Source organism: Vipera berus, assembly GCF_964194415.1.
Source record: "Vipera berus genome assembly, chromosome: 2".
Taxonomy (NCBI): domain Eukaryota; kingdom Metazoa; phylum Chordata; class Lepidosauria; order Squamata; family Viperidae; genus Vipera; species Vipera berus.
Window position 1 is genome coordinate 45,265,973 of NC_138203.1, and position 20,798 is coordinate 45,286,770.

At 37.3% G+C, this 20,798-nt stretch overlaps 2 protein-coding genes across 4 annotated transcripts in view; both read right to left on the bottom strand.

Moving 5' to 3' along the window:
- SLCO4C1 (solute carrier organic anion transporter family member 4C1) overlaps nucleotides 1-20,798 on the bottom strand; it is a 726,014-nt gene that overhangs the window by 162,169 nt on the left and 543,047 nt on the right. The gene's annotated exons all lie outside the window — the stretch shown is intronic.
- Nucleotides 1-20,798, bottom strand: part of ST8SIA4 (ST8 alpha-N-acetyl-neuraminide alpha-2,8-sialyltransferase 4) — a gene marked incomplete at its 3' end in the record, with an annotated part of 88,557 nt that overhangs the window by 23,787 nt on the left and 43,972 nt on the right. Inside the window, exon 4 of the mRNA XM_081317029.1 lies at nucleotides 7,608-7,901. Within this exon, the coding sequence (XP_081173155.1) occupies nucleotides 7,608-7,901 (294 nt within the window). The remainder of the gene's footprint in view (nucleotides 1-7,607; nucleotides 7,902-20,798) is intronic.

Genomic DNA, 20,798 nt, shown 5'->3' on the forward strand with positions numbered 1-20,798 from the left:
GGTACTGCTTCGCGGGCGTTGGGAAGTTGTACTTCCCGCCGGTGACTTCAGCTGTGACTTAGCTCTGAGCCGAGGAAAAAAAATCTCTTCTTTCCCTTGGCTAGTGACTTCAGCAGCGTGAAGCAGTAAATCCCATCTTCGGCGCCAGTGCTCTGTCAGCTGAAGAAGCAGGCGAGACAGCTGGGTAACGAAAACCTTTTATTATCAGAACCGGGCAAGGAACAGACTTACAATGCCTTCTATTTATACTCCAGCTGGGCGGTCGGCGACCAATCAGGGCTGTGCCGGTTTCCCGCTTGTCCAAGCGGGCCAATCAGCGAAGGAGAGCTTTGACAGCCCAGAGCTGTCAAGCTAACTCGCGACTGCGCAGTAACCGGCGGTTCTTGACAGCCGAGAGCTGTCAAGCAGTTACACTTGCGCAGTAGCTTCCGGCAGCTTTTGACAGCTGTCAAAAGCTGCCGAAAGTTTACCTAACTAGGAACATGTTAACATAACATATAACGTGTGAATACACAACAATGCTCAAGCATCCAATGCTCCATTTCTTTTGTCATACACTCTGCTATGTCCTAATAATGTGCCATTATCTTGGTATTATTTTTAATTGTCCCTCAGCTTTCAAGCCGATCTGATTATGAAATGTTTCCCAAAGTATGATTTTTTTATGTGTATGAGAAAGCAAACATCTTCTGTACTGCAGTCCATTTTTAAAAGCATGTCTTTCTCCTCAAATAATTGAACCAAGTAGGATCCTTGCTTTGAAAACAACTGCTTTTGATTGATAGATTTCTAGAACAGAAGTTCTTCAAATCCTTTCAATGAAGCCTCAAGGCAGAAATAAATACAAGATCTCAAAAAAGGTCCACCAAAGATAGTATTATTTTACTGCTAATATCTTTAGTGTCACTCCTAGCCCCCCAAAAAAACTAGAATATTCCCCAGCTTTGACATTTTATGGCAAAATTCCATAAACTAGTAACAATTCAGTTGTGTCTATATGTGCAATGCTTTTTAAAAGCTGCAGTCCTTAATAAAATCTTACATGAATATTGGCTATTTTATTTAGAACATTTTACAGAACAGGCAAGTTGCTCAGATGGTAAAACTACGTGAGCTGGAAAGACACAAACAGACATTTAGCTGTTAAAAGATAAATATTATCTTTCCTCCCAAATAATTTAATAGACTCGCTTAAGCTATTAAATACAAAACTGCACTGTTATTTGTTAGTTATAGTTGTGCAGTTCATTTTGTATAGTATCTAAGTTCAGGTTGCTATTCAAGGAAACAATTCATTTAGGAGGAAGGTTTAAAAATCCTTCCTATGGTCATTTTATTCTTTTAACTAATACAAAGAATATATTGCATTAAAGCACATCGTAAAAGCCTCAACGACTTTGCTGACTATCATGAAACTCTAATTCTTTAAAAAATGTTAAAAAATCTTGCATAAAAGTACATTTGATGTAAATGACCCTATGTATTAAAAAAAATACAAAGCAGGATGCAGCCATGTAAACTGACTTGGATGGAAAGTATCTGATAAAGTTTAAATAAACTGTGTGTCTCTCCCCACCTTTTGGATAAAAGTGATTAATTTACAGGGTGGTAAATTATCTACACCTATATATATATTTCTTTTTACAACCCTATAGTCCCTTCATTCAGGGTAGAGCCGGGGCAACAGGGTGGAGCTGAGCATTTGCTGGTTGGATGCCCTTCCTGACACCTATGTGGAGTTCACAGCAGATATCTTTTTTGTTCTTTGTGCCCTAGGAGAGAAACATTTGCTGCTACATAGGATTGAACTTTCAAGTGGAAGGTGAGTATCTTCACTACTAGGCTACCATGCTGCTTCCTGGACCTATAGCACCAATTATTACATCAGCAAGTTGGCACATAGAAACTGTAATTATTCTCATGCTATTTTATAGGAACTGTGATTATTCTCATGCTATTTTAGGAGCATAGATTCAGTATCCTTCCAAAATTTCAGAATTTTCACATAAATAGAGAGTTGGATTGGGTCATTTATGCTATTAAGTTCCACCCTCTGTTCAATACTGGAATCCAAATTACAGCATTCTAAGAAATATCTACCTAGCTTGAAGGCATTCAATTGTTTGGAGACTCTACCACCTGCCCAGATAAATTGATATTACACTTAGGAAAAAAAAATGAGTAGGCCATTATCCCATGTTTCCTCATACAGAGGATGGAAAGGATCTGTTATTATTAAACACAGCAGCAGCAAAGGAATGATCTATCTATTCAACAACGTTGAATATTTGCCTGGGTTCATAAATTGTCCTGTGATCATATGTACTGCTTGGTTTTGAGTTAGCTCAATATGGGAACTCAAAACACTGAGGTTTGTAAATGTGGCTTATGACTTAGTGTGTGTTTTTAACCAAGTCAGTTATGATTTATTCACCATATAATGGATAAGCAAACTAGAATTAGTGGAATATATGAACCTAGCCTTTGGCTCTTCAAAGTTTGGAGCTAAATGAGGATTGACATCCCTCCCCCCCCAAACTTTTTTTAATTGGGTCCCACTGCAGGCCAGTTGTTGTCTATGGCAACTATTTCCAGGAGCTAATAAAAAGGGAGAGCTATTTAGTCATTTCCACTCTTTCTACTTCTGCTAAAGGAATCTTTAGGACAAACTGCAGTATCTGATCTTTTCTTTCATTATCCTATTTTATATAGTTTGGGAAATCCTAGGCTGGTGGGAGAGGTGCAGAATAGGTTCAGCTGCTCTCAAGTTATCTAGAGTAGGCTTGATGATTTATGTTGTCATGGAGTTTAAAAATAACTTTGCAGCAGCTGAGAAACTGCAATTTGAGTATTTTAATTGAGAGAGGGGAAGTGAGTAGCAGCCTTCCAGAAAATTCAACCTTTTTTTTTTACCCAGGAACGAGTGGTATGCAATGTGGACAGGTCTAATGTTACTGAAATGGGCCATGCATTGGTTTCTAATTATTATTTAGATTCTGGAAATGTGAAGGAATTAATTTGTCTACATACATTATTATTGGTTACACAATAAGCTAGATTTGACATTTTGTCCAACTATCAAGTCATTTTTATTATTATCCCAAAATTACAGTAAAAATATCTAATACTCTTGTCTCCTATTTTTCCCACAACAGTAGCCGTGTGAGATGGGCGCTCTCTCTCTCTCTCTCTCTCTCTCTCTCTCTCTCTCTCTGTGTGTGTGTGTGTGTGTAGCAACTCTCCAGATATCTTCTCACAGCCACTAACTAGCTTTTTGGACAGAAAAGTCAGGAAGATGCAAGGCAAGCAATATTTGGGATCTACCACAGATTCTTTACACATTCTTCACAGACTATATACAACTAATGCTAAGAATAAATTGAGAAGAACAATTATGAGAATATGCTTGTTAAAAGGTGGAAGGGTCATGGGTCATCTTGTAAGGCCTGCTATGAGTACCAACCAGGCCTTCAAATCCTTTATATAAAGATCTAAAAAAAGGCCAATACTGTACTACAAATATTGAGTAGCCTTTGAAAGCATTTTGTAATCTGAAAAGTTGCTAAGGTAGACTTTACAAACTGAAAAATATTGCTATGCTAAGATTTTTTAATAGTAGCGAATATGGGATGGTGAATCAGAAGTCCTGCATGTAGTATAAATCCAATTCAGAGTTCCAATCTCTGCAAAAAAGTTCAGAAGTTCATATATTAAGAGTCTGGCTAAGGCTGGTTTCAAGGCAGACAACAGTCTAAATCAGGGGTGTCAAACTTGCAATGTCATGTGATGTGTCGTGACGTATCGCAACTTTTTTTCCATTGTCAGCAATGGGGTGGGCACAGTTTCACCTTGATGCATCCGGCTCAGGGCTGGCAGTTTGACACCCCTGGTCTAAATCATATCTCAGATGTCTTAGTGTTTGAGCTCAAACAAAGGCTTCCGTTTCAGAGGTTCCTCCTCTCTACTCAAGCACAATTAATGGTATTTAGGTTGAATTATGGTTGCTGGGCTACTTGCCACTAACAGTCTACTTAAAATAACAAATTTTGAATAAATACTCCCAAAGCATACTTCTTAGCAATCTGGCTCTGTTCTGCTCTGTGGCACTTAACTTGGAGGCAGATGCCCTCTTACAGTTTTGTTCTTTTTCCAGAGTCTGAATTTAGGACCATGGTGGTAAAAGCAATTCTCCTAAGATTTCACAGCAAGAGCATGACTCATCAGGATTGGCTTGCCATATTTTCCATCCTTCTTCAGAAAACTCCTCTAAGAGGGTCACAAATGGATATTTAAGTTATATGTCTTCTCCAAGTTTAAGTTTTATGCTTGCAGATTCATATTTGCTTGAAGCACTAGTCTCTCACTACTCAGCTTCATCTCTAACTTCAATATACCCTTTATGATTTTTATCTTGTGTGGGTGTTCAACTATTGATAAATAATTTGTCTAACGGGGAATGTCATTATGCCTTTTCACAGCTTCCATGCTCTTTTTTCATTTAAAAAACATGATCTCAGTTGGATACATATATCTCTTTATTCCTAATCCCTGTAGAGCTAGCAATGATTTTTCACTTCCTGTTGCACTTTCTCGTGCCTCTCTTAAATCTGAAGCATATCCTAATTTGCCATAAATCCTTTATTAGGCAATAACCTATAGGCTCTTGCTTCTTGTACACAATAGATATTAAAGCTTATAACAATATCACTGTTCAGAAAATAAAATAATTCCTTTGAGGTACTGCTATAAAGTACACAATCATCTTCATTGGATCTGATTCATATTAGTTAGAATGAAGCTCTAATGAAGCTCATATTAGTTGGAATGGATTTGCTCTATTATTATATTCTGGAAGGAGGGCACTCAACCTAGTATCAATCTCATATCCACAGCCAGCATACATAATTTTTATACCAACGTTATAATTGATAATTTATATGATTTATAATTCAGAGTCATAAAGATCCACAATTCAACACAGATTCCAGTTGGTGCATGATTAAAAAAATACAGTACTTAAAAAACAAATCCAATAAACTTAAAAATGGAACTAAAAAGGAGGAACAACATACCATACCCCAAATAAATACTGCAAACCAAATGAACACACTAACAACTTTTAAACATTGTCTTCTAAAGGATTGCAAGGTTGGAATGGGCTGAACCTCTAGCAGGGACGCTGTTCCAAAGACAGATGTTGAAATAGTAGAAATACACTTCTTGGGACCCAAGAGATAACAGAGTAATCTTCTCCTTCCCAATTGGTTCATAGATGATTGGCAGAAATACAGGTAGTCCTCATTTACAGCCACAACTGGGACCAAAAACTTGGTTATTAAGCAAAAGGATCTTATTTCAGCCTTCCTTCATTTTGCAGTTCAGCAAAGGTTATAAATGCAAAGATTAGTCACAAGGGTTTTTTTTCATCGCTACTGTAACTGCAAATGGTTGCTAAATGAAGCAGTCACTAAACAAGGACTGTCTGTAAATGGAAAAGAAGCAATCCTTCAGAGAGCCAGAAACTACATTATGAAGGACTTTATAAGTGATAAAATAGCGTATTAATGGCACCCAAAGCTTAACGGCAATCAGCACAATTTATGTGGCAAAGGAGAGCTTAACGCAGAGCATGCTCTGGGGCTTTTTGTCAGTAAATAAATAAAATGCTGCAATGATGCACATCTGAGACTAATAATGGAAGACTAAAGTGAAAGTATAAAAGCGGAAGAGGAATCAGCAAATGCAACATCTATTTGATGTCTCCTCAAAGTATCCATGTACTTTAGTTTGCAGAGGATAGTTTTGGGCTTGAGGACAATTCCCTAGTCAAAAGACTGCCCAACTCTAGTCAAAGAATAAAGAAGAAAAGAAGAGAGAGAATGGAATTTTTAAGCTGCCATCAGCTTTAGAAAATATCCTGTGTAGACATGCATGTTTTATCTGTCTCAATGTTCCCACTGTGGTACAAATTATTTGAATGTAATATTTTCTTTCTACACACTAAGAATGACAATCTAATACATCAGGAAGGAACCCATATCAGGCAAGATTATTCTTCCTATTCTCAAAATAGATTTTTGAAGATTACTCTAGCAGTTATGCAGCTCCAGTATGCAGATTGCATTTTCATTTAGTGTTTTGGAGAATAAAGCTATTACATAGATCAGGGCAGTTATTTTTTACCATTGATAGGTACAACTGCTTTCAGAATAATAAGCCCTATAAATTTTTACCACTATGCCTTATGCATTTTCTTATTTGAAAAGTAACTTTGGGAAAAAAACAAACCACTAACTATACTGTGTAATATTCTAATATTCTGATAAGCAGGCCAATGAAAAGCAAAATGCAACCAAAATAATTAATCTGAAATGATTCCAGCAACAAGAAATTTTGCAACATCAAATGTTTCAAGGCAAAACCAGAAATGTACAACATAGCAATGCAATGAATAACTACAAGTGGGAAAAGCTATCTCCAAAAGGAACAGGTGCATCCCAAAAAGCAATTAGTCTCGCATAACAATTTGACCTATATGATCCTTGATGCCTTTTCCATGGCAGCTGCTACCCTATGGAACAGTCTTCCTCCTTAAGTTAAGCAACCATTCTCTCTGCCTATGCTCCCAAAACATACTGATGAGTCGGCTTTTCCTCCAAACGTTGGGATAAGATGAGGCAACTGCATGTTCAGCTTGTGCCATGTTTTTTGTTTTCAATAATGATGGTATTGATAGTTTAAATATGGTTTTTATGTTGCTTTTACTATTGATATTTTTAATACTTGTTTGGAAACTGGCCAGAGATTGGTATAAGATGGCTGGCTATATAAATGTTTTAAATAAATATAAAATTTCCTTGATCTTTATTCAATTGCAGAAATATAGAATGTGGATCCTCAAAGCCCTGCTTCCTCATAATAGAAAACACACATATGGGAAAGAACAGAACATATAGGACGGAGGCAAAATTTTCAAGTAGGAACATGCAATATTGGTGACGGTTGGCTCTGCTACAAGTCAAATGGGGGAGGGGAGGGGGAGTGGTCAAGCCACACCTGAGCAAGATTCACATGCTTTTGTGTATAAAGCGGAGGAAAAAAATATGAAATTAAATCAGCTCCAATGCTCGTCTTTGAATGGACTAAACAGATTTTTTTTTATTTTTTATTTTTTAAATTCCATTTATATCCCGCCCTTCTCCGAAGACTCAGGGCGGCTTACAAACTTAGCAGTAGCCTTCATTCTATGTATATGCCTGCTTATTAGGGCTTTCGCCCCCCCCAGCGGCATTATTACAAAGTCAGCTTAATTGCCCCCAACAATCTGGGTCCTCATTTTACCTACCTCAGAAGGATGGAAGGCTGAGTCAACCTTGAGCCTGGTGGGATGCGAACCTGCACTAATTGCAGGCAGCTGGTGTTACTTAAGGAGGCATTAGCCCACTGCTCCACCAAGGCTGGGAAGTGCTTGCTTTAAACATGTCTGTATCAGAAATATAAGCCGCTATGAGTTGAATGGAATAGAGCCACTCTTTCTTTTCTAGCAGAAATGTTAGTTATGAGTTCCATTGTGCCAAGGACAGACCAGTCTTTTTCCAGACACTTACCCTCTGACAGCATGAATAAGTCTCAGTGATGGATAGGCAGTTCGCACTTTCAATTTATTCTTAAGGATTAATGCATTAACCCACTCCACATGCTTTTCTCCGCCTTTGACCATGAAAGCAGGGATCCAAAGGACACTGTCATTCAGCATAGATAGTCTATGCACAAATTTTTCTCTGTCACTCTCATTCCGAAAGCCTCCAAATGCTCTTTGTACAACTGATGGGTTCATGGTAATAAAATCTGATTTAGTTCCCACGTCTGCAGCAAACTCCACCACAGGAGCTAGATTGCACCTGAAGAGGAAGAGATTAATGGAAAAATAAAAAAAATGTGAAACATTAACTCAGGTAAAAACATGCATGAAATAAAAGCTGAAAATGAAAAATGCAAAGCTATTTCAGAGTGAGTAAAAATCCCGGGGCATCTCATAGGTTTAAATTAACCCTGTGCTGAATAAAGCTCTATCCTCATCATCTTAAGAATTTAGGTGGAGTCCAGAAGCAATTTTAACTTTGCTGATACCAACAGATACAATTTACTTAACTGTGGACTTAAATCTCACTAAATTCTGCTTATTTACTCAGTAAATGGAATACCGATCTAAAGGACATTTCTAAATAATTCAAGTAACAAAGTAAGTTTTATTTTGCATGAGATGCAGGCATCAAACCAAAGATTTCCAGCTGGCATACAGTGGTATGCTAAAAATCATATTCCAACAAGAGGCAAAAATGTTATAAATTTGGATGAATGAAAACTAACAATACAGTTCATGGGTTTATTTCTCTTCTGTAAAACTATAATTCAGTGGAAATAAGTGGATTTGCATCAAGGGCTGCACCAAAAGTTTTCAGGGTTATAGTCATAGAGCTTTTGAGTTGTGCAGTCTTGTACAAAATGGTCCCTTTATACCAACAAAGTGCTCCTTTAGAGAAATACATATACATATGCAATGTGCAGTTAATTTCAGGATCAATATGAACCTAAATGAGAATCCTCTAGATGAGCACTTTGTGACTGGATTTTCAGAGCCTAATGAATTAAATTTAGATACAGAACTATGAAAAAAATAGTTGCTTATAATTTGTCAGTATTAACTAATTAAATGATCATGATCCAATATCAAATATTCCATAAAGCCTAGAATGCAACTATGTATAGGGTAGTTTCTTTTCCTCTTTTTTATCATCATACTGCATTTGTTAGCATGAGGAGGAACATGTATTAGTAGCATTGCAGCAATCCACAACAATCCCAACTTCACAGTAAAAAAAATAGTAAGGTTTTGATCTTCAGGTTGCTTTATGCAGAAGAATTTGAACACCACCACCACAGTTCTTGGTGGCCAAGATCTCTGCCTTAGGCTTCCTATGATTCTGTCTTGATGGCAAAGCTGTTATGGGTCTAATCAAAGATTAGTCCATTCAAAAAATGTATTGTAAAACTTTTCAATAAAAAAAAGATTAGTCCATTCTGGGTGGTTATTCTTTTAAAAAAGAAACAGTGTATTTTTATTATTAGATAAAATAATATATTTTAAAAGGGAAAAGAGAAATAAAATCTTTATAAGGAACCATGTAAGGAAGGCGTGAAGGTTTTTGGTAGGACATTCTAGCAAAATCTATCCTTCAGAAAATGTGATATTTAACAATAGGTTGAAAATGTACTTGTTGAATTCTTGTGGTGGGTGGACAGCTACATCTGAAATTATTAAAAGCCATTAGGAGACTATCTAACCCAGGAGTCCACAATGCCCACGCTGCGACCCACTACAACGAACAGGCTGTGCAAGAGGTGGGTGAGCATGCATGCAAAGCTCCATTTGTGTGAACGGCTGGTGCGCATGCTCCCATGCAAAACTCCATATCTGCGAGTAGCAGGCTCGCACACAAAGCTGCATTTGAGTGAGCAGAACCATTCCCTCTCCCCCCGCCAGTCCAGAGTGACACAGAACCATTCTTTCCCCTCCCCGTCCACCAAGCCAGAAAGGTTAGGGACCGCTGATCTTATTAGGAGACTATCTAATGTTCTCTCATTACATTTATGAGCTCTTTGTTCATAATATGACCACTCTTATAAAGCAAGTCAAACAAACATTTGTAGAATATAACAATGAAGGGATGGTTAACAGTTGATGGGGCTAGCCTACAATGTCTCTTTCAATGATTCTTCCATTGACAATGTTCTGGAACTCTTATGGTCTCTAGCTATCAAATAATAAGTAATCATCATATTTTTCTAAAAGTTGGGCTTTTCTAAAAAAAATCACAATTATTGGACAGTAAATGATCAATATACATACTTTGTGGAAGCATTTATACTCAGACTGGGATTAGAACTTTATGCACAACCCAACATAACCTTTTCATATAAAGAAAAACACCACCTAGATAATGCCCTTTTTATAAACTTCCCCTTTTCATATAAGAGTGCAAAACTTTGGGGCGTTATGTGGAAACATGCCTTAATCAGACCCCACCAATACATTCCCAGACTGATGCAAAGTCATCATGGCTATAGATATTGCACTAACATTTACTTTACACAGAATATTATTATACAGTTTAAAGATAATGACTTTAAACTAAACCTTTAAACAGAATTATATTCAACTTGACATCTAAAAAAAATAAATAAGGACTCATGTTTTTATAAAACCAGTTTATTTTGTGTTTAAAGCACCAGGCTAGAAAGCAGGAGACCGTAAACTCAAGTCCTGTCTTAGCCATGAAAAACAGCTGGGTAACTTTGGGCCAGTCAATCTCTCTCAGCTCTACCCACCTTCCAGATCTGTTGTTGTGAGAAAAATAGGAGGAAGAAGATATGCTGGATATGTTTGCCACTTTGAGTTAATTGTAAAAATAAAGGTGGAATAGAAATAAATAAAAATATTTAAATATTAAGTGTTTTTTAAAAAAAACCTGTTAGCAAATGAAGTGTGGCAAATAATAACACAGAATAGGCACTCTTTTAGTGTTAAAACATCGTTTTAAAATTTTACATCTGTCAAAAGTAATGCATTTCTTATCTGGAAGGCAGCTAAGATGGAATTATTCTGAAATATTTTTAACACTCACAGTGATGATTCTATCTCTTTTTGAAGGTACTTTTGTTTCTGCCGTTTTATATGCAAAATGCCAGGTGGTCTTTGGATTCTGGTAGAATAGAAATAAATATCTAAAATAAGTTACCACAATTTGGCATGCTCTGCGCTGAAACACTAGATTACCTTGCGCTGTATTAAAAAAGTTATCAGGGCAGATGGAGTACAAAATTAAAGGAAGTTGGAGATAGGGCAGAGGCAGTTAACTGAATAAAAAAAGAGGGAAAGGGAAAAAAAGACAAAGCAGTATACAGAAAAGAAATGATATGAGGTTCGTTCTCAGAGCTCTGCTGAAGATGTTACCTAGCCTGGGAACGAAACCAACCCGCAAGCTCGGAAAACAAACCTTCACCCTCATCCTACACCAGATAATTGTCACTACTGCAAAAAAAAAAAAAAATGAGATATTGGAGACTTTGTGAAAATGTAAATTATCACTAGGTCAATAAGGATGTATCTCTAAAGGGAAACAATTTGCAATTGTATGTTATACTGTTTATCTGGTATATTATTGTGATATGAAGTTTTAATTGTTCGTAAGAAAACTGTAAATGAGAGAAACAATACAATAATGTCCTATGCCCAGGAACCAGTAAGAAAGAAATTAACATCTATATAATACGAATATACTTATTTTGGTGTAATGGCAATGAGATTTTAACTGTATGCACCCGTGTGTATTTCTGTCTATACATACAATTGATCATGTGCAACAAGTCATTGCTGAATCTTAGTTACTACATAGATTTCTTCCATGATGATCTGATCTTAACCCTAACCTGGTCTTTCAGTTCTTCAATAATGCAATCATGTCCACTGTAACTTTCCATCCACATATTAAATACGCATAAATTATATATGCATATAAATATATATATTTAATTCTTTGTCAGCAATCCACACACACACACACACACACAAAGCCTTGACAAATACTTCACACACACACACACACACACATACACACACACACACACACACACACACACACACATATATATATATATATATATATATATATATATATATATATATATATATATATATATATACGGTATATATATATAAAACATCCACATACAAACACCCGCGAAAACCTCAGAAAACATATATATATATATATATATATATATATATATATATATATATATATATATATATATATATATATATATATATATATATATATATATATATATATATATATATATATGTTTTCTGAGGTTTTCGCAGAAAACACACACACACACATACACACACATATTGATAGTCTCAAAATAAATGTAGAAATTATGCCACTTCTGATTAAATAAATCCAGTTTCACTATGGGCACCTTGTTAACTTTTCATTGTATACAGCACATGATGCATTTTTAGTGATTTACTGGGTTTTCCTTATTTTTATTATGCTTGTTAATTATTTGTTTTACAAGTGGCTTTCAGCTGTATCTTATGCTTTTAAGAATTAATCTCTCCATTGACTGTACTGCCAACTGCATTGTACTTTTAAAAACAGTAGGAGAAAAAATAATAGCAATACCTTTGTTTTCTTTCATAATACATTTTAACACATTAGCCTGCTTTGTTAACATAATTTAACTAAATATGAATATAGTTTTTACATTATGTTCACAGCACTCCCCCATTCAGCTGCTGAAAATTCACACTCGCAGTATTCTATTGTTTGTTCAGTTTTCAATATTTCCAAAAAATCACAAAACTGTCCTCAATGTAATTTTTCTTGTTTAAAATCTAAAACTGCAACTAAACTAAGCAAGCTAATATAGAATAAGTGCCATATCTTTAAAAGATGTGAACTAGACTGATCTCATAATTCAACTATTACTCTTGCTGTCTCCTCAGCTTTTATTATTACTGATAGCAATTCTCCCCATAAATTGAATATACCTTGTGAAGATGCCTGTTTTATTCCATTTCTTTACTCTCTCAGACATGGGAGACACTGTGGTTTAAATCTAATAAAAACTGAACAATCATTAACAAGGTAAAGAACAGCCTGCTTTTATCAAGGGTTCATCAAGCCCTGAGCAGTCTGCAGGAAAACCCTCCATTAAGTTGATGAAAACAGCAGAAAAGCCAGCAAGAGCCCTCACCACATGTTTCTCTAAAAAAGGTAGCCAGCTACCATGAGGATGCCATGTGCAGCCTATATCCCAGCAAGATGCGTGATGGGAGAAAAAAGGGGAGAAATACTCAAGGGAAGAAGATGACCACAAGCTCCAGAATCTAAACTCCTAGTTCTCATAGATTCAATATTTTGCAACTTAATAATCTCTGGCTTTATGCTGGAATAGAACCACACCTGAATTGTCCTGTCAGGTGCTTTCCAAGGAAATGTAAGAAACTGTAGAGTTACCTGGGGAGGGAGAGGGAGACAGAGAGCAGGAGTAGCCATTGGGAAGAGAACACTGTGACCAAGTGCCACAGAAATATGTGGACTTACACTAAAAGAACGTTCATTTGAATGACAAAGTGAAAATAGCGCTAGAAAAATGAAGATGGGAGAAAAATAATGTGTAATGTGTATTTTCAAAAAAAAAATGCAAAAAGAACAAAGAATGGTCAAGATTAATAGTGTAAACACTGATGTTTAGTAACAGCCCTGATAGGAGTGAATAAAATTACAAAAAATAGCTATAAAATTGAGATCCTGAATTTTGGACAGAACACTTAAGAGATCCATATGAAAATGGATTATTTGTTAGCATCCAAAAAAAAAATCTTTGATGAAAGCAGGCTGTAAGAATGTTGAAAAATGTTAAGACTAAAGGTGTAGATTGTATAACTGAAAAAGGTTAAAATATAGGTTAAAATATAGAAGTTTCCTCAATGAGTGTATGAGCAATGGCTGCATCTATGCATTACAAGCTTTCACACCACCACTAGTTGTAGACAAGGAAGATTCCTCTTATACCTGCCAATGATAGTCACAAAATTAATAAGGAGCCCGTCTCTATGGATTGCTACTTATACCAGAGAAGCATTATCCCATATTTTCTCTCGAACACGGGTGTCAAATTCACCGTGTCACATCACGCATTGTGACGTGACTTTTTTTGCATTGCTGGAGCTGGGGTGGGTGCAGGCTCTGCATGATGCAAACCGCCTGCGGGCTGGCAGTTTGACACCCCTACTGTTGTGTACTGGGTTTGTTGTGCAAGAATGAAGACGAGGCGAGTGAATTCAGCGAAGATCATGGTTTATTGCTTGCAGGATCTGAGCTAGAGAACAGGGCTGCAGACGCAGCAATTTATACCCTGGCCCCTAGGTGGCGGCCAATAGGTTTGAAGCAACCTATTGCCGCCCTAGGGGCAACCAATAGCAGCACTGGAGACGGGTTGTCTGAGATGCTGGGAGCCGTTAGCTGCTCCCTGCTCAAGCAGCCTACCAGCCGTTACCACGTGGTGTTAACAAGCAAGCCCAAAACATTACACCCCTCCCACCTTAGAACGAACAACATTATAGCAACAACAGAAAGTAATTACAGCAATACAATTTACAAAGATTTAACACTGGTGTGAATAGGTTCCACTTAGCAGCACAATAAGTACTTATAACATTATAGCTCCATTGTCCAATACAATCTTGTAGGTCAGCATTAAATACAAGGGTACATTCAACATTATAGCTTCATTATTTCAGGACAAAATCTTGCAGATAAGCAGGAGGTTTGCGTCCTGGCCTACCAGCTTGCCCGCCGGACTGGGTAGACCAGTGTCTCTTAGTTCAAGTGATTCAGAATGGCTTGGTGCTCTCTGGCTGGCCTTTCCAGGTTGGCCCACCCCAGAGTCAGTTTGTTCAGCAGAGTTAGCACAGCGGCTGTAGCCATCAGGTTGGCTTTCTCCGTCAGGGGACCCATGATGCACATCCGGGCTCCCCTCCTCTACGGCCAACTCCTCATTGCTTGGGCTGTGTGAGCCTTCAGAGTCTATGCATAGGCCGGCTTGGCTGCCGGTTTGCGGACCCTGGTAAGGACTTATGACGAAGTCCTCGCTTTGTGGCTGTTCTGGGAAATGCTTCCTAAGCTGATCAATGTGGCACTGGACAACTTGCCCGCCCTCCAGCCCCACTTCGTAAGAGAGGGGGCCTGACATTTTAGTAATTTTTCCACGCACCCACAAATTCCCATGCCCATAGTTCATGGCCCACAACCCATCGCCCACTTGCAGCCCCCTCGGGGCTTTTGAGCATGAAACTCAGACGGCTCCTCCGGCGGCTTCATCTGCCATGACTTCTTGCTGGGCACCCGCAAACGATAGGACCTCTCTGGCGAATAGTTTCTGTTGCAGCTCTCGGTTGCAGAGGCCACAGGCGAGCGAGTCTTGCAGTCACTCTTCGAGGTTTGAAAATTGGCACAGGCGTGCGGCCTGCCTCAAGGGCGTAATGTACTCGAATATGGTCTCTCCCGGTCGCTGTATTCGTTGTTCGAAGGTGTAGCGCCATGCAATCACTGACATCTTTAGTTGGAAGTGTTCTCCGAGCTTCTTCAGTTCAGCGTAGGAGATGGATTCCAACGGCATGGGCGTGAACAGGTTCTCCGCAAGATCGAATGTCGCTGGGCCGCACACACAGAGCAGCGTGACGGCCTTCAGTCCGTCCTCTGCGACCTGGTTCGCCCAAAGGTAGTTTTCGAAATGGGACAGGTACAAGGGCCATTCTTCTGGTTGCCTGATGTTAAATTCTCGCAGCCTTCCGACCTTAGGCACTGTGTTGGTCTTCACGGCTGGCTTCTGCGTCTTTGAATCCTGCCTCTCCATTGCTCAGGGACTGGTCCTCTGAGCCCGTGGTCACTAGCATGGCTTAGCTAGCCGACCATAGGGGGGGAATTGCTTTTCCTGCCAGGCGTGCGCTGCCTCTACCCTAGTGACTTTCAGCTCTGACGGAGAAGCAGGATCCCACCTTCATCGCCAGTGTTGTGTACTGGGTTTGTTGCGCAGGAATGAAGATGAGGTGAGTTCAGTAAAGATCATGGTTTATTGCTTGCAGGATCTGAACTAGAGAACAGGGCTGCAGATGCAGCAATTTATACCCTGGTCCCTAGGCGGTGACCAATAGGTTTGAAGCAACCTATTGCCACCCTAGGGGCAACCAATAGCAGCGCTGGAGACGGGTTGTCTAGATGCTGGGAGCCATTAGCTGCTCCCTGCTCAAGCAGCCTACCAGCTGTTACCACGTGGTGTTAACAAGCAAGCCCAATACATTATACCTACTCTAGAAGCTTAAGGCAATATATACGGCAACTCCCCTTTTGCTTTATCTCAACAAGGAACCAATGAGTTGGTTAGGCTAAGAAAGCATGACTACATCAACATCATTATTTTTATTTTTATTTTTTATTTTAATTCCATTTATATCCCACCCTTCTCCGAAGATTTAGGGCAGCTTACAAACTTAGCAGTAGCCTTCATTCTATGTATAAGCCTGCTTATTAGGGCTTTCACACCTCCCCCAAGCGGCATTATTACAAAGTCAGCTTAATTGCCCCCAACAACCTGAAGTCCAGTAGAATTTAAATCTGGATGCCTTCAACCTAAACCAATCATCTCAACCAGAGTTTATGAAAAAATATGACGACTTCTATAAGTAGTTATTTTTTCCTAAAATGTATAGAAAATGGTGGTTTGATCCCTGACAATATTTGTCCATTAAATGTTGGGAACAATATTAACTTAATTTGCTATTTGCTAAAGTTTTTGAAAACATTCTACTAAGGAAAAGACAGTCTTCTTTAAATCAAGCTCAATTTTTTTATATATATAGGAAAAGGGAAAGGAAAAACTGGAACAGATAATCCTGAATTTTAAGAAACATCAAAGATATTTTTTCTGACCTATAAATAAAACCAAATAATCAGCAAATATTATTCTATATTGATCCGTCTCTTGAAATATTTTTTTAAAAATGATTATCAGATTTGGGAGGTTGGTACTATAAGAAATTTGAGGGCTCTCTGCTTTACATGATTTGTTGTTTTATGGCTCTTTTTTTTCCAAGTAATTACACATACTTATGCAATCCTGAGGAGAAATATAATATTTTAAAATGTGACTGAATGCAAGGGACACCTCAAGCAGAAACAGTAATACAAAAGATACTTTTTAAAAACCTCTAGCTCTACTGAGCCTAATTGCAAAAACAATTAATCCATGGAGGTAGAAAAAAGCAATATTATGGATATTAAAGAATGGATTCATATGTTCCCTTGGTTTCACAAATGTTCTAAAATGAGTATATGGAGCAGTGTACACTAGTTCTATATAAATTTTAATAATATCAATATACTGAGTTAATTCTACATTAATGTTTTTTTTATTGAAAAGTTTTATCATACATTTTATCTTTAACAAACCCCCCTACCCCTCCCCTATCCCTCCCTCCTTACCCCTCCCCCCCTCCCCCCCCCCGACTTCCCAGAGCTAAGTACAAGGTATAAAAAACAAAAAAAAGAATCATAAACAACCATATGCTAATAACCGTAAACTCTAAAATCTATCACTCTCTAGCTCATATAGGATAACTACAAACACTATTAATATAAAATATATAAAAAAAGAGGGGAAAAAAGAGAAAAGAAGGGAAGACTTATTCAAATGCTACATGAAACTTTTTAGTCCCATATTTGTTCTGGATATACTCAATCCATTTTCTCCACTCCATAATATAGCGTTCTTGCGTTCTTTCAAATAGGCCGATATCTTTGCCATCTCTGCCAGGTCAGAAACCTTTAAAGTCCATTCTCCTATAGTCGGCAGTTCCTCCTTCTTCCAATACTGACCTATTAAGAGTCTTGCTGCCGTAATTAAATTCAACATCAACTTAGTGTCCACAACTGTAGCATCTGTAATTATTCCCAACAAAAAAAGTTGCGGACAAAACTTTATCCTCTGTTTAAAAATCTTCTGCATGTTCCACCAGACTTTTATCCAAAAAGCCTTAACCTTTTTACAAGTCCACCATATGTGAAAATATGTTGCGTCTTCGTCACCGCACCTCCAACATTTAGGCTGATAATTCGGATACATACTTGCAAGCTTTTTAGGATCTAGATGCCATCTATAAAACATTTTGTAAAAATTCTCTTAGATTTTGAGCTTGTGTAAATTTTACGTTCCTCACCCAAATCCTTTCCCACGTATCCATTGTAACAACTTCTTGAATATTTTGGGCCCATTTAATCATACAATCTTTAACAAGCTCTGTTTCTGAGTCAATTTCTATCAATGCAAGATATATCCGTTTGATATGTGCGGGACCCTGATTTCTAATTTGTTTTATCAAATTTTCATCAGTCATTGTAAAACCAATTTTCTGGTCTTCTTTCCACCTGGCCCGTAGCTGAGTATATTGAAACCAATTTTGAACAACCTTCTCTTCTCGCAAGAGGCTATATGATTTCAAACTCCAGACATTTCTTTCCAAGCTCAGAATCTCCTTGTACGTAGTCACATCATGTTTGAAACCAGCATGTATATTTTCTATTGCGTGTTTTGGAATTGCCCACAGTGGTATTTTACAATCTAGCTTATGTCTATACTTCTTCCAAACTCTCAACAATGCCTGTCTTAGAATATGCACTCTAAACACATTGTCTACCTTCTTGTCATACAACAAATATGCATGCCAGCCAAACAACAAATCGTGGCCCTCAAGATTTAATAATCTCTCTTGTGTCAAATTAATCCAATCACTTATTCCTACTAATGCAGCAGCTTCATAATATAGTTTAAGATTGGGCATTTTAAGACCACCTCTCTCACGAGTATCCTGCATAATCTTAAGTTTAACTCGTGGCCTTTTCCCTGCCCAAACAAATTTATTGATACCTCACTGCCATTCCTCCAAATTAGAATCTTTCTTAAGAATCGGTATCATTTGAAATAAAAATAGAAATTTAGGCAGGACGTTCATTTTCACTGCTGCGATCCGTCCCAACAAGGACAATTGCAATTTTTCCCAACTCTCCAATTCTTTTTGAATTTTCCCCCATAGTTTTTCATAATTATTTTTATATAACTTTGTATTAGAGGGTGACAAAAGCACCCCCAAATATTTTACCCTTTTAACAATCTCAAATCCAGTTAATCCTTCTAAGAGAGCCTTTTGCGAAACTGTCATATTTTTAGCCAGAATTTTGGTTTTCTGTATATTAACTTTAAATCCAGAAACCTTCCCGTATTGTGTTATTATCTCCATCAGGTCCACAACAGAGTTCTCTGGCTGGGTCACTGTAACAACCAGATCATCTGCGAATGCTCTCAATCTATAATCCTGATCTCTAATTTGTATACCCTTAATTTTTTCCGAATTCCGTATTTTAACCAATAATATCTCTAATGTTAATACAAATAACAAGGGCGATAACGGACACCCTTGCCTTGTGCCCTTCTCAATATTACATGCTTCTGTCAGACTATTATTAACTATAATTCGGGCAGCTTGTTTTTGATATAATGCCCTAATCGGTTGTAAAAAAATTTCCCCAAAATCCATTTTGTCTAAAACTTTCATCAAAAATTGCCAATTCAATTGATCAAAAGCTTTTTCAGCATCTAGAAAGATTAGCGCCGCAGGGATCTGGTTGTTCCTTTCCAAAAACTCTAACACATCCACTATATGCCTCACATTATTTTTCATTTGCCTACCACTAATAAACCCCGTTTGGTCCCCATGAATCACCTGTTGCAGAACCCTCATCAGTCTATTAGCCAACACCTTAGCAAATATCTTGTAATCTGTATTTAAAAGCGATATCGGTCTATAATTTTTAACTTGAGTAGCATCTTGGTCTTCCTTCGGAATCAAGGAAATAAAAGCTGTTCTCCAAGACGGTGGCACCTTTCCCCCCCTCTGGATTGTCTGGAACAGTTCCTTTAACGGTTTCATCATCTCTAATTGTAAATTTTTATAATAAGCCGCAGACAAACCATCCGTACCTGGTGCTTTATCCATCTTCAATTCCTTAATTGCTGTAAAAATTTCTTCTTCTGTAATTAATTGATTAATCCCCTCTTTTTGTACTTGCGTAAGAACCGGGATGCTAGCATTCTCCAAATATATATCAATGTCTTTTTCATTAATCTTCTCCTTAGCATATAATTTAGAATAAAAATCCACAAAAGCATCCTTAATAAGGTCCTGTTGAAACACAACCCTTCCTTTATGCTCAATTTTGTCTATATTAGAAGCCCTTTGCTTTTTCCTCAATCTATAAGCTAACCATCTACCTGGTTTGTTGGCGTTGCAAAAGGTATTATGCCTGGCAAACCGCAAATTGGTTGCCACTTGGTCAGCCATTAATTTATCAAATTGTCCTCTTAACAGTTTAATAGCCTCCTTAATCTTCACATCCTCTGAATTCAAAATCAAAGCCTTTTCTTTTTCCTTTATTTCATTCTCCAAAATGAGTATATGGAGCAGTGTACACTAGTTCTATATAAATTTTAATAATATCAATATACTGAGTTAATTCTACATTAATGTTGTACATATCTTTCATTTTTAAGGGTTTTTTCATCTGAATCAGTTATATATAATGTTATCCAATTGTTCTCCTCTTTATTGAATTTCACTAATAATAACAAATTCATCTTCCAGTAGGAAAGATAAAAACAAAATGATGCACTGCATGAAGGACATATTTTTTTTACAGTATCTGAAAATAAAAGACATTATTTTCATGTGAAATATTGTTTAGTAATCACAAAGCCTATTTTTTGAATTCAGAAATCAAGTGACTTGGGGGGGGGGGAAATCCACCATTTTCAAACTGTTCTGGAAACCAGAACTATTATTTTACAGAAGTTTTGATATAATCTTTTTTTTTTACAGAATAGGGAAGTTATGGCCATCGAAACAAGATTTTGCTTTGCCCTAATTCTGTATCTTCCTTTTTTCACTCTGAATCAGGACCAGAATAAAAGGTCATAAAATAGCTGGATGCTAACTGTTGAAGCACATCTTTTTTTTAAAAAAAACATTTTGAAATAATTTGAAAACAGCTTTTGCCAAAATAATAAATCCAACTATCCTTTGCAGTTAACCTTCCATGTCCCGTAAGGCATGTAAT